Source organism: Galeopterus variegatus, unplaced genomic scaffold (genome assembly GCF_000696425.1).
Source record: "Galeopterus variegatus unplaced genomic scaffold, G_variegatus-3.0.2 Scaffold2062, whole genome shotgun sequence".
NCBI classification, from domain to species: Eukaryota; Metazoa; Chordata; class Mammalia; order Dermoptera; family Cynocephalidae; genus Galeopterus; species Galeopterus variegatus.
This window is the reverse complement of record NW_007728173.1, coordinates 111,172-125,012: the sequence shown is the minus strand read 5'-3', so window position 1 is coordinate 125,012 and position 13,841 is coordinate 111,172. Positions and strand designations below refer to the sequence as shown.

General features: G+C 49.3%; 1 protein-coding gene across 2 annotated transcripts in view; it reads left to right on the top strand.

Annotated features, from left to right (window-relative positions):
• RARB (retinoic acid receptor, beta) overlaps positions 1-13,841 on the top strand; it is a 163,512-nt gene that overhangs the window by 142,122 nt on the left and 7,549 nt on the right. For both annotated transcript variants that reach the window (XM_008580298.1, XM_008580300.1), the window contains exon 5: positions 5,611-5,787. In XM_008580298.1, the coding sequence (XP_008578520.1) occupies positions 5,611-5,787 (177 nt within the window). The remainder of the gene's footprint in view (positions 1-5,610; positions 5,788-13,841) is intronic.

Below are 13,841 nucleotides of genomic sequence, written 5' to 3'. Positions count from 1 at the left end.
AGCCCAGGAAGTTTCTAGTCAGGAGAAAAGCAGTTCCAAGAAGGCAGCCCTAGCTGCTCTATGTCCAACCAGAAGGCTTTGGCAGGTGAACAGGGCAGAGCTTTTGATCTTTCTTAGTTGTGCCTCTGGAGTTCCAGAAGCCTTCCATGGCCCCTCCCAGCAGCTGGGACCACTCTAGGATTCTAGTGTCTCTTGACATCCTCTGGGGTCTGCACCCTCTACCCTACATCTGCACTCCACCAAGGTCCCAGATCTCTGACCCCTAGTGGTGAAGGGGCTACAATTGTGCAGAGGGGCCCTACAGGCTCATGTCCTGGCCCAGGAATCTTAGATGATGATAGTCCAGGGCCACCCCTAAAACATGACCTTCAAAAGAATCCTGCAGCATCACTCTGCTTTGAGCCAGACTGCTAGGAAACACTTGAAGGTCCTTAAAGATTTCCCCACCTGACCCCTTCTTGCTGCCCACTGCTTGGAGGCCTCTCCACCCATGGCTGCACCACGCCTGTAAGACAATGCCACCCTTTCCACCCAGACTTACAGGGTGGCTGCCAAGATGCCTTCTCCCCACCTGCTGGAGCCATCCAGTTCTGAGAATGCTGCATGTGTGTTGGTGGCCCCAGTGCCTCATTGTCCCATTGGTGGACATACCCCGGCTGGGATATTCCAGAAACCATGTTGTCATAGTGCCTAGACACATGTTTGTTGACCACAAAATGCTGGCCTGACACATCACATTCTCTTCATCGTGGTGTGAAGATCTTGCAGTCACCTCGTGGAAGCATCCAGACTTTTCAACCAGGAGGGAGATCACAAATGCAACAGAACTCAGGAGGCAGGAAGTTCTGACCAGGAAATCGAGTACATGAGGGGCCAAGAGCAAGACGGGTGATGTGGTGTGGTGGTGGTGGTGGGGAGCCTGGACACCACAGCCTGGCTGCCTCCACTTACCCTGGGAGAGCTTGTGCAAGTTCTCTGGGCCTCAGCGTCCTCATCAGGCAAATGGGACCATAACAGTACCTACCTCCTGGGGGTTATGTGAGCAGCGGGGCGAGTTAACAGTTGTAGACCACCTAGAACAGTGCCTGGCACGAGGCAAGCCCTAGACAGGGGATGGTTACATTAAAAACAAAACAAAATGAAAAACCCCAGAAAATAGGGGAATGGAATGTTGGTGACAGGAACATTCTGCAAATAGAGCGTGAAAAGACATCAGTCCCTCAGGATGGTCGAAAGACCTCAGGCCTCGGGAAGAAGGAGGCCACCTTGGTGGATATGACTGGTATTCCCATAGAACTTTAATTCTTTATTCTTTTAAAGAAATTTTACATTTCCTCCTTAGCTAAAAAAGAACAGGCAGCCCTGAATAACCCACGGTAGTACCCAGGAGTTGCCATAAATGGGATTTTAAAGACATTGGCAATTCCACCTCTGTGTATGGTTCTTTCTCAGAAAGTAATGCAGTCAGAAAAGCAACATGTTGCAGCAGAGAACACACCAGCAGAAGAAAGGGATCCATGTGCATGGTGAAAAATCGCCATTTAGTTGGATTCCACAGTGGGGTTGGGCCCTTCTGCTGCTTAAGATGGCCCTGGGGGCACGTTCTTCCATGAGGGCTCCTTCCACGGCAGCCCCACGCCAGACTCTCCCCAGCAGCCGAGGGAGCAGTGCGGGTGCAGACCCATCTTGCTCCTTCCCTTTCCGCTTTGGCTGTTCTCATCAGGGGCTCATAGTCCCAGCAAGGGCCTCTCCTCCCGCCCCATGTCACCCTCACCTGCTTTCCCCACTCCTCCCCGCACATTCAGAAATGCTGCAGAAAATGCATGGTGCTCGCCATAACCGCCTTCTTTACCAGCGCGAACAGGCCAGGGCTCTCTGTTTGCCGCGGCTGGAAGATAATATATAAGCCATTTTAAGCCTCGTGCCTATGAATCCAGCAGCCAGTATAATAAAACACCAGGTTATTTTGTGTTTTATTAACTGCCTCTTCCCTTCAGTTTGCATAATGGTGGGTTAGATTTACATGCCGTTAAGACGGCTGTGCATTATTTTAATAGAAGGTGCGAGGGGCTTCTCTCTCTCAGCCCTGGTGCGTGATAAAGGAACCTCATCCGATGCTGATGAAGATTTCGTTCACACTTGCTGGGTCAGGGCAATGTCTTTTTTTCCAGATGGATACCCTATTGTAAAATGATTTCCCGCTGTAAGCTTGCCTCTCTGTCCCTCTCTTCCGTGTCATCTTCCTAGGAACCAGATAAACTGCCTATTAAATTTAATTACAGCCTGAATGGCCACACATCTTGATCTTATGTTCCCCTGAGTGTACTGTATTCCACCAAGGTCCTTGAGGAAGGAATGAAATAAATCTGGAGGATGTGTGCCTACTCTCCGCAAGGAATGTTGTGGAAGCCAACCTTGGCCACCACCATTTTTATGGCTTCTATGACACCCCTTATGCAAACGTCTTTCTGGCTTTCCATGCCAACACTAAAAGCCGAAGTTAGTTTTATTGACTCCCGCAGACTGACGGAGGTGGAAAACTAAAAATATCAATTTGAGATGCACAGTAGCCTTTAGTGAGCTATTCATGTTTGTCAGAGGGCCAGACGCCAGGCCTGGGGAGCTCTGCCTTTCACTGGATAGTTTGGTTCTGCCTCAGGAGTCAGCAGACTCTAAGACCTCCTGAGCAGCCCTATGCCACAGCCTAGGACAAGCAGCGTCTTTGAGCCTCATCCTCAAAATGCTAGTCATCCTGGGACATATCAGACAAGCAAGGACTTGTGGGAACTTCATTCACACGTTGATTCTTCAGCAAATATTTATTGAGCTCCTATGATGCACCAGGCACTATTCTAGACATCGACAATACAGCAATGGAAAATCAGACAAGAAGTGTGTACAAATAAACAAACAATCACGTATGTGAGGAGCTAAGTGCTGAAAACACAGAGCGGGCTAGGGAGGCCGGGGTGCTGGGAGGGAGGGTGCTGCAGTTTTCAGTGGAGGGGCCGGGGAGGGCTTGAGAGAAAGGCCATTTGCTGGAGGCCTTGGAGGAATGAGGGAATGAGTCATGCAGAGGTCTGGGAAGAGCGGTCCAGGTGGGGAACTGCCAGTGCAAAGACACTGGGGCAGGAGCGTGACTTACTCAGGAATAGCAAGGAGACCCGCGTGGCTGAGATGGAGAGAGCTGGGCAGAGATGAGGTCCTTGCTGTGGTCTGAACCCTCTGGCTATGCCATGGGCAGGAAGGGGTCAATACTGATCAAACCCCCGGAGCACACCAGACACCACTTGCCTCCTTCTCCCTGATCCTAGTCAGTCCTCCATACAGTTTTCAGAGCTGGTGCTACATACCCCTGTGTACAGGTGGGGAGACTGAGGCTTGGTGAGAGGACATCCTTGCTGGAGGTCACACCTGTCAACCAAGTGGGGAAAAGGCCAGGTGTGGGGATCAGGTAGATGTGGGATCCACTTCCAGCCCCTCTCTGGCAAGTCTCCTCACCTCTCTGGGAACTTTCCGTATCCAACAAGGACATTAACAGTGACCCTTTCTTCACTGGTGGCTGTGGGGTCAGCGAGGTGAGGCATGGAGGCCCAGTGAGGCCTGCCGTAGTGAGTCTCAGCAATCCACAGGCACTTGTCCCACTAGGCTGGGAGCTGCATGAGGGGGAGGCTGGGTCTACCGTGACCTGGCCATGTGGAGGTGAGCCAAGAAGTGCTCATGGAAGCGAGGGAGGGAGGGAGAGGAAGAAGTGAATGAACAAGGGAGGAACCCACCCTCTAGGTGGCAGAGGTTTGGACCAAAATCTGCAAACCTACTAGTAGGGATGATACGAAGGGCTCCCTCCATGTATTTAATGACTATTCAGAGATAAAGGGTCTTGCAGGAACCTGGATCTCAAGTCCTGAATAGACCCTGGGTTCCAACTGCGTGTGCATCCAAGGGCAGCTGCTCTCCAGGCTCCCCTCGACAGGCTGCATCATGGGGCTGCCTGGCTGTGGCCTTAGTGCCTGGCCCTGTCTCTCGGGTGAGGGCATCCTCCCAAGGCCTGGGTCTGCAGAGGGACGAGTGGTTCCATGTGGGATGCTCGGCTCATCTGATGGCATGCACGTGGCCACCACAGCACTGAGAACCCCCAGAGACTCTAAGCCATTTTGTCATGTTATTTTGGGTTTTTTTCTTTTTATTATCATTGTCACTTTTTGCCTTTTATTTTTATTATGAAAAATTTCATAACATCAAATTAGAGAGCACAGTGTAATGAAGCCCCCTGATCACTCCACGGCCAATATTGTCTCATCTCTACCCCCTCACACATGCTCTGTCCACTACATACCATTTTGAAATAAATTACAAACAGCTCGTCATTTTATCTGTAGATATGTTAACATGTGTTCTAAATGATAGAAACTTCTGCAAACAAAAGAAAAACAGCAATGCTATTATTACTGTCCTGAAATAAAAGTAATATTTCAAATACCTTAATATCTCAAATTTCTAGTTTTCTCATATAGGTCACAATTTCTTTATAGTTTGTTTCAATCAGAATTTAGATACAGTTTGCACCTTGCAATTGGTTGATAAGTCTCCTAAACATCTTTTTCGGGTCAATTTTATTGTTTTATTTACGTAACGTGATTTTTATCCTTTTTATAGGTACAGTTAGATGAGTTGTGACGAAAGCATAGTCATGTAACCGTGACCTCAGTCATGGTGTGGAAAATTCCATCCCTCCAGAGAGTTCTTCTGCACCTGTGCTCAGTCCCCTCTCCCATTCCAGCACCTGGAAACACTGGTCTGTGCTCTATCACTAGAGTTTCTCCTTTTCCAGCTGTCACATGAATGCAACCGTGTGTGTATAGACCTGTATGTCTGTCCTCTTTCATGTGGCATAATGCTTTTGAGGTCCGTCCACGTCGTGGCAGTATCGCTGTGTCCTTCCTTGCTGATGCTGCTAGCATTTCACTGCACAGCTGTAATCACAGTGATTCAGCATTGATTCCGCAGTGATCGAGCATTTGGGTTGAGTCACTTTTAATCTATAGGTTTCTCTTTCCATTTCTTTTTTCTCCTTGCAATGTATTTGCTGAAGAAACCAGTTCATTGGCTTTATAGGGTTTCTGGCATTCTGGATGTTGACAATTGCACCCCTGTAGTGTAGTTTACCATGTTCCTAGATTTCCTGCAATTAGATCTAAAGTCTTGATCTGATTCAAGTTTGATTTTTGGCCTGACTGTCTCATAGGTGGCAGTGTGCTTTTGCATCAGGACACCCACATGCCTGTGTTTAAGATATTAGCCTCCACTGATGGTCAATGTCTACAGCCATTAATTCATCAGGGCTATAAAATGGTGAATCCTTACTTTGTCATTCCTTCTCCATTTATTAGCTGGACAATTGCATACAGAGGATCCTCCCCTCATGTTACTTGATTATCCAGTGGTACAGGTATAAGATTCTGAGAATCCAGGCTAAAAACTCAGCCACCCCACCAGGAAGCTCCATGGTCCAGGCTGATGTGTCAGCCCATTAATAGAAAACACATCAAGTTCACTACCTACCACTGGGCTTCCAGAAACTACCCTGATGGCATTTTCTTTCCCTCTTAGAATTCCAGTGCTGACCATCGTGTCCGACTAGACCTGGGCCTCTGGGACAAATTCAGTGAACTGGCCACCAAGTGCATTATCAAGATTGTGGAGTTTGCTAAACGTCTGCCAGGCTTCACCAGCTTGACCATTGCAGACCAAATCACCCTGCTGAAGGCCGCCTGCCTGGACATCCTGGTATGTACCTTTCTGAACTCTCGGTGTGTGTGCGTGTGTGTGCGTGTGTGTTTGGTGGGAGGGGGTGTTGAGGAGGGACAGAGGGAGGGAGCGAGGAAAGGAGGGGGACTGAGAGGCTCTGAGGATCTCCAGAGGAGGCTTCAGTTTCCCCAGCTCACTTCCTGCTGCCTCCCTGCTCAAACATGGAGTTCTATCCTCCCTGCACAAACTCACTTTGATTACCAAAAGCTCAGGACCCCTAGAGTTGGACAGAACCTTCCACCCTCTCTACCCAGTGTAGGAAAACCGTCCCCATGATCTTGAGAGAGGGGCCACCTGGTCCTAGCCACATGCCTTTCCTGGCATCCTGCTTGTTGCTTCCCGAGGCAACCTCTTCCAACGCGGGCCAGACCCGATCGTAGAAAGTTCATCCGGCTGGGAAGTGACTCTCTTCCTCCCTGCCCCTCACACTCACCATGCCCCAAATCTCATGGAACAGCCCTGGAGGCATTTGAAAGACCATCGAGATTCTCCAGGCTGAACCGACTGCAGGTGTGCAGTAGCACTTCCGCTCCACACCCCACCCTACCCCCCAGTCTTGCACACCTTAGTCTGTGGCCTTGGGAAAACCAATTCTCTCTGGTCTTATTTCAAGCTGCTGTAACAGAGATTGGCAGCTTAAACATCATTTATTTCTCACAGTTATGGAGGCTGAAAGTCTGAGATCAGGGAGGCAGCGTGGTGTGGTGGGGTTCTCGGTGAGGGCTCTCCTCTTGATGGCAAATGGCTGCATTCTTGCTGTATCCTCATGGGGTAGAGAGCGGGAGCTCTGGTCCCTTCATCTCCTTAAAAGGCACTAATCCCATCACTGAGGCTCCACCCTCATGACCTCATCTAAACCTAATCTCCCAGAGGCCCCATCTCCTAATACTATCACATTGGGGTCAGGGCTTCAACATATGGATTTTGGAGGGGACACATTCAGTCCATAGCACCTCCATGGGCCTCAGTTTCCTGAACTGTACAAAGGGGATCCCTGATGTCCCTTGGTTCCCTGCCCTTCTCTCCCTGCAGCTTCTAGAGCCTTAGAGAAGGTCAGGACACTGTCACACCCCATCCTCTGCAGGCTCCTGCTGGCTGGATGTTCACCCTTTCTCTCCCTGGTGGGGGCTTCAGGGATGGAGAAACCAGTTCTGACTGGGACTATTTCCTTGGATTGGGGAGCAGCTCCCATAAGAGGCAGAGGGCTCTATGTCCTGCCTGGGGGCGTGTGTGCAGAGAGGCCTGTGGAGGAAGTGGAAGGGGAGACCGGCCCCCAGGGACGCACCAGACCACAGAGAAAGTAGAATTAGCTTTTGAGGTGCTTTAAAAGCATAGATTTTTCTTTTTGTTATATCTTTCATAGCTTTGGGGATAAACCATTCTGTGAAGCAAATAGTGTTACTCTAATTAAACACGCACATACACAGCCCTACTCAGGACCCTGGATGGGGTGGTTGTGCAGGAAGTGTGAATGTTCACATGTCCTGCCATTTGCAGTTGGACTTGAGAAAAGTGGTGATGGTTACTCAGAAACCTGCAGGTGCCAGGGATCCTGAGAGCACGGCTGGTGTGTTTCCTTCTCATAAAGTCAGAAGGTCCGGGATGAACCTAGGAACATGCCAAGCCTCAGTTTACCTATGTACAAAATAGAAATATAAATCAATGAGGCATTAAATAAGGTGATTAGTTAAATGAGAGTAAACATGGTAATGGATATGAGCACCTAGTGTGTAGTAGATGTTCAGCTGAGGATGTCAGGCCGGAGTCAGGAAACTTTCAGCCACTCCTTCCTGGCCTCATGGGGACTAGAAGTCTGGGCTGGGGTTCAACAGTCAGAGGAGGAAAATGCCCTAGTAAGGGAAGGCCAAAGACCTCCAGTCACATGAGACAAAGCAGAAGGAATACTTATTTGGCTCCAGACAAGAGCTCATTTCTAAGAATTTGTAGCAAAGGCAATTAATCACAAGATCCTGGAAAATGCACAACTTCAAAGAGCATCTTTGGATGAGAGTATCAACTGGCTGAGCTGTTTGGGAGAATCTTCTTATCTCAGCCATTGGTGTACGGATAGAGTGAGACAGAGAGACCAGACTGACTGACAGAGAGGCTGAGGTTATTCTCAGCCCCTGGAAAGGAAAGTTGAGGTTGTCCCAGGGATCACCAGCCCTAACTGAGCGCCACCCATTCAGAGCCAACCCTCGTGTCATCTGTGGCCTCCCAACAACACAAGGCCATGCATCTGTGGCTGCACGCTTGTGGGGCTGGCGCCGTATTGGGGAGGTGCAGTCAGCGCAGCATGTGCAGCCAGGGCTCTGGGGGGAGAGGTCATTTATGTCACCAGGTGGGAGCCCCTCCTGGAGCAGGTAGAAGGGGAGGGAAAGCCTTTACCTATCTGCCCTCGCTCCCTGTCACATCACCCTCCAGAGGGATTTCCCACGCCAGCCTCTGCGTGGTGGGGACCCTCGGTGTGGACCCACTGCCAGGCTTCCCTCATGAGACTGGGGTGAGATTTGAGGCCCAGCTGTGAGCTTCATGCTTTTTCACAGGGGCCAAGTAGCCAGGATGTCTCTGTGAAGACAGGCAGGTGCCTCACGAGCACTGCAGGTGGAATCCTGTGCCCCTTCCTCACCCAGGAGCTGTGGCATCCTGGGCCGGGCTCAGGGCAAGCAGGGAGCCCCAGGAGTGGTCCCCTCACCTGAGCCCTGTCCCTGTTTCCTTCTTGCTTCATCCCCCTTATCTTCTGTATCCCTTTTCCACTCTGCGCTCTTTCCTGCCTTTTCTGCTCTGCATGCAGTTAGTGTCAAGTCTCTCTCAACTCAAAGTAAAAATCGTAAAAACAAACAACCCTTGAGGTGGTCTGACTCTGGCTTCTCTCCTCTTCCTCTCCCTGCCTTCCTCCTCCTTTCCTTTCTTCTGCAAGTAGTCACTGAGGAGCTGCTATGTGCCAGGCACTGTTCTAGGCTCTGAGGACACAGCAGTAACCAGACAGACTAAAATCGCAGCCCTCATGGAGATGAGCTTCTCTCTCCTGGGGGAGACGGATGGTAAGCAAGCACATAAATAGATGGGACAGTGTCTTTACAAGCTACAAAGACAAACAGAAGCAAGGCCAGGGTTGGAGTGTGGCCCAGGTGGGCAGGGGCTGCGGGGTTTCTTCTGTGCAGTTAGGGACATAGGGTACCTTTGAAGAGATCTGAAGGAAGGGACAGAAAGAGCCAGAACTAGGGAAGATGCTGACAGGAGAGGTATGTGAGCAGTAGGGGACCTAGAGAGAGTGGCGTTCAGAGGCCCTGGGCAGAAGAGCCCTGGCAGGCCTGAGGAAGGGAGTGTGCCCGGCAGGGCGAGCAAGGGCAGGGAGCGGGGCCTGGAGCGCACAGAACTTCATTCTCAGTGTCCTGAGGAACCGCTGTGTTTTGAGCAGAGGGGCTCTGTGGTCTGATTTTTGATTAAACGTTCACCCTGTCTTGTAATATGGTACTGAATGAATGTTGGTTGAAGTAATGATTCGCACACGTACTTACTGAGCACTTACTATGTGTCAGGCACAGGGGACAGGATGGTGGAGAGAAGAGGGGAGTCCCTGCAATCCTGGAATTTGCAGTCGAGCTCAGCCCGGACCTGCCGCCAGTTTTACCACGGCATCTCTCTCCCATCCAAACCTGGCTCCACCTTGACCCTGCCCCACTGTGGCTTGCCCCAGCTGGTGGTCATGGCCACGCTTGTGGGCTCTGAAGCCAGCTTGCCTGGGTTCGACATATGGCTCTGCTGCTTACTAGCTGTGTGACCTTGGGAAAGTTACTCCCCCTCTCTGAGCCTCAGTTTCCTCATATTTAAAATGAAGGGGATAATAGAAGCTTCCTTTCAGGATCTGGAGAGAATGAAATGAGGTGGCTCACAGGGCTTGGAGCAGTGTTCGCACGTCGTAGCCTCAGTCACCTTACACGTGACTAGTGTTATGCTTCACTACCCACTTGGGGGGTTATGTTATTACCTACATTTGCAGATGAGGCGACTGAGGCCCAAGTTGAAGTCAAAGGCCCATAAGGCTCCCCTGAGGGAGGTTTCAGCCTCTGGATAAAGGAGGCCAAAATTACCTTTAAAAGCAGAGAAACTCAAGCAATTTTCTGATGAGAAAGTAATTTGCTTTGCCAGGATTTGTTTAAAGACTGTGGTGGAGATCTCAGTAAGAAGCTATCTTTTTTACAATGAAATTAAACTGTGTGGGAACACAGCAAGGGATAGTGATTCACTTGGGATTCGAGTGAATCAGAGTTTTAGTGTCAGCCCCCTTGGTGGAATGATCCAGAAAGCCGGGAGGCCAGAGGGATGGTAGGTGGTGCTCTCCTGCTGCTCAGGAGAGGAGGCAAGAGCGTCCTCCTGACCGGGGCTCGTGGCTCTGCAGGGGTCACCAGGGAAAGAGCCGTGGCCTGTGCTTCTCACAGCTGGAACCTCAGAAGCAGGACTGCTGGTGTCTGCTCACCAGGCAGAAGCTGCCAGCCTGTCGCACCTCACCCGGGCTTCTCTCTCTGCTCGCTCACCTCCTGTCACTTCCTCGAGCTTCAGTCAAGCTCTCACCTCACCTGGAGCCTTGCACGCTGGGTTCCTTCTGTATGGAGTGCCTCCCTCCCCGTGCCTTTCTTCCTGCTCCTGTAGCAGCCTAAATGCCATCTCTTCAGCAAAGTCCTCCTGGCCAGCCACTCGATGCCACCCCACACCACAGGTCTCTGGTTGCACTTGACACAGTGCAATTAGAAGTGTGTTTACCAGTGTCTTCTACCCTGCACTGTTGGCTCAGGGAGGGCTGGAGCCATGTTTGGGTTGGTCTCTGTGGCAGAGTTCCAGGCACAAAAGAGGCATTTGGTGAATATTTGTGAGTGGGTGAATGGATGGATGAATGAGCAAATGAATTAAAAGTCAAAATTCAAATCCCAACCTATGTGCTGGTTTCTGAATATGGCGTCTATGCAAGCTTCAAATGTGAGGTGTTTCCCTATGGGACACATGGCCTCCCTGGTCCTCCACAACTTCCCCTAAGGAAAACATTCTCATGCCAGTCACAGCAGTACCTTGCTTCTGGTGATGCAAAAGTGACTGCCTGGGTGACTTCAAAATGTGATTTGTGGCTCCTGAGGTCCTGGAGACCATGTGGCTATATAGCCATGGAGGGCCATCTCCACATGCACCTGCCCTTCCCCACTCCCTTCCTCGGGACTCAGTAGAGACCAGAGCCGAGGCTGGAGAAGAGCAAACCAGCGTTGGGCCTGGCCACCTGTGCCATCATGAGGAGGTCCTGTGTCTCTCTGAGCCTCAGTTCACTCACCTGTGGTTGTGGAGCAATTGCCCTGCCAGTCACCAGCAGTCACTGTGAGGCAGCCAGTGTAGCAGTTAAGAGGGTGGCTCTGCAGCCAGACTCCCCGGGTTCAAATCCCAGCTCTGCTACTTAGTTGCTGAATGAACTTAAGGAAGCTAAGTGGCCTCTCTGAGCCTCAACTACCTCATCAGTGAAATGGGTATAATAGTAGCTCCTCCCCAATTAGGTTGTTGGGAGAATTGAGTTAATTAATTACATGCTCCTTTAAATAAGCTACCATCATCATCATCATCATCATCATCATCAGTACTGAGTAAGCCCAGATTGTGAACTGTCTAGTACTGAGCTGCTAAGAAATAGCGTCTGCAATGGTGCTGTCCAGTTCAGTAGCCACGAGTCACCTGTGACTTGTGAATACCTTCAACTGTGGCTGGTCTGAGGTGCTGTAATTGCAAAATAAACACTGGGTTTCAAAGATTTAGTATTTAAACATGTGAAATATCTCCTTAATGATTTTTTATGTTGATCATATTTGAAACAAAAATATTTTAGATATATTAGGTTAAAAAATATATTATTAAAATAATTCCACCTGTTTCTCTTAACATTTTAAAACAACTGTGGCTACTAGATTGCTGATATAGAAAGCAGACACAGTAAAAGGGACTCCAGCTTCTGCACTGGCATTTCCTTCTCAGTAAAGGCAGGCTGGCAACAGGTCATACTGGGGAAAACATTTTGTTCCCATGAGTTCATCACAATAGGTGCTACGTGCTCTGTGTGTGTCATTGTTATTATTATCACCACTTAAACATTCCCACAAGCACTTGGGATAAATAGTCAAATCAGATCAGGACCCACTCTTAAATTGCCAAACCACATCAGTGTACAGATCAAGATGGGTGAGCCATTTGAGCTTTCTCCTTTTCCTAAAAACTGAGCAATCCCTGGATGTCCCCCTCAAGGATTTACAAAGTGGGAGAGAGTCTGATGAGGGAATCCAGTTTGCTTATTAACAAATATTCATTAACCACCTACTATTTGGAAGACACTGCCCTAGATGCATGCTAAAGACACAGCAGAGGGCAAGACAGATAAAGAGCAATCTCATTCTCAGAGTTCATGTTCTAGAAGGAAGACAGGCCAGTAAGCTCAGATCATGATCAGTGCTATAGGAAAATAAAACAGGGCGGTGTTTTATGCTGGGGAATACTACACGGCACTGAAAAAGACCACACTGCCACTGCACGCCCTAACATGGATGAATCTCACAGATGTGATGTCAAGAGAGTAAAAGCCAAACACCAAAGAGAATATACCATACGATTCTATTTATCAGAAGTTCAAGAACAGGCAAAACTAACCTATAGTAATAGAGGTCAACATAATGTTTACTTTGGGGGAGGAAGTTTGAGTGAAGCCAAGGGAACCTATAGGTGCTATCAATATTCATGTCTTAGGCTAGGTGGTGGTTACACAGGTATATAGCTAGGGAAGATGTATTAAGTTATCTTGAAATTTGTATACAGTTCAAGGTACATATATTGTACTATTATCTCCTGCCGTGAAACAAATTACCACAAAGCTCAGCATTATAAACAATAAGGATTATTATCTCCTATGGTCACCTTGGGTCTGGAATCTGGTTCTGACTTAGCAGGGTGGTTCTGGCTCAGTGCCTTCCGTGAAGCTGGTGCAGTTAAGACACGGGCCCCGGCTGCAGTCATCTGAAGGGTTGACTGGGGCTGGAAGGTCTCTTCCAGGGTGGCTTGTCACATTTGCCTGGCAGATTAGTGCTAGTTATAGACGAGAAGGCACAGTCTCTTCCTCTGTGTACCCTCATGGGGCTGCATGAGTGTCCTTACAGCACATCACCCGGCTTCCCCCAGAGCAAGAGATTCAAGAGAGAGCAAGCAAGGACAAGAAGGCCATGATGCATTTTATAACTCGGTCTCAGCAGTCACACCCTGTTATTTCCACCATATTCTATTCACTAGAAGCAAGGCACTAAGTCCAGCACACACTCAAGGGAGGGGAATTAAGCTCCACTCCTTAAAGAAAGAGTAGTATCAGAGAATTTGTAGAACTGTTTTAAAACCACCACACATCATATCTTGATTTTTAAAATAATTTTACTCCATATTAAATAAAAAAAATGAGAGGGGAGGGCAGGAAGTGGCATGATAGAAAGTAGTGGGTTTAGGACACATGTTCACTGCCCTTCTGAGGTGACATGGGAGCTGAGCTCTGGACTGGAGGAGTCAGCCACATCAAGATCGGGGGAAGCAGTGAAGGCAGATGGACCCGCAGGTGCTTTACCTCGGCAGTGAGTTGTTGGAGATTCACAAAGAAGCCAGAAAAGCCAGAAGTTAATGAGCAAGGGCAAAGCAGGAGGAATTGAAGTTGGCGTGGAAGGGGAAGCCATGTAGACCACAGAAGGAAGTAAAGATTTTATTCTAGAAGCCATCAGGGAGGTTGTAGCTAGGGACATCTCTCTGATGAATGTTTTGAACAGCATGCTCTGGCTGCTGTAGACTGATGATAAGGTCTCCAAGCAGGAGTGGAAATAAGGGGTCAGTTAAGAAGCCCTCACCAGAGAAGAGGTGATGGCAGCGTGGTGGATGGCAGCTGGCTCTACCTCCAGGGTTGCACATACTCAAATCTCAAGCAGGCTGCTCCCAGGAAGCACACAGCACACACACGCCCATCAAAAGCAGTAGAA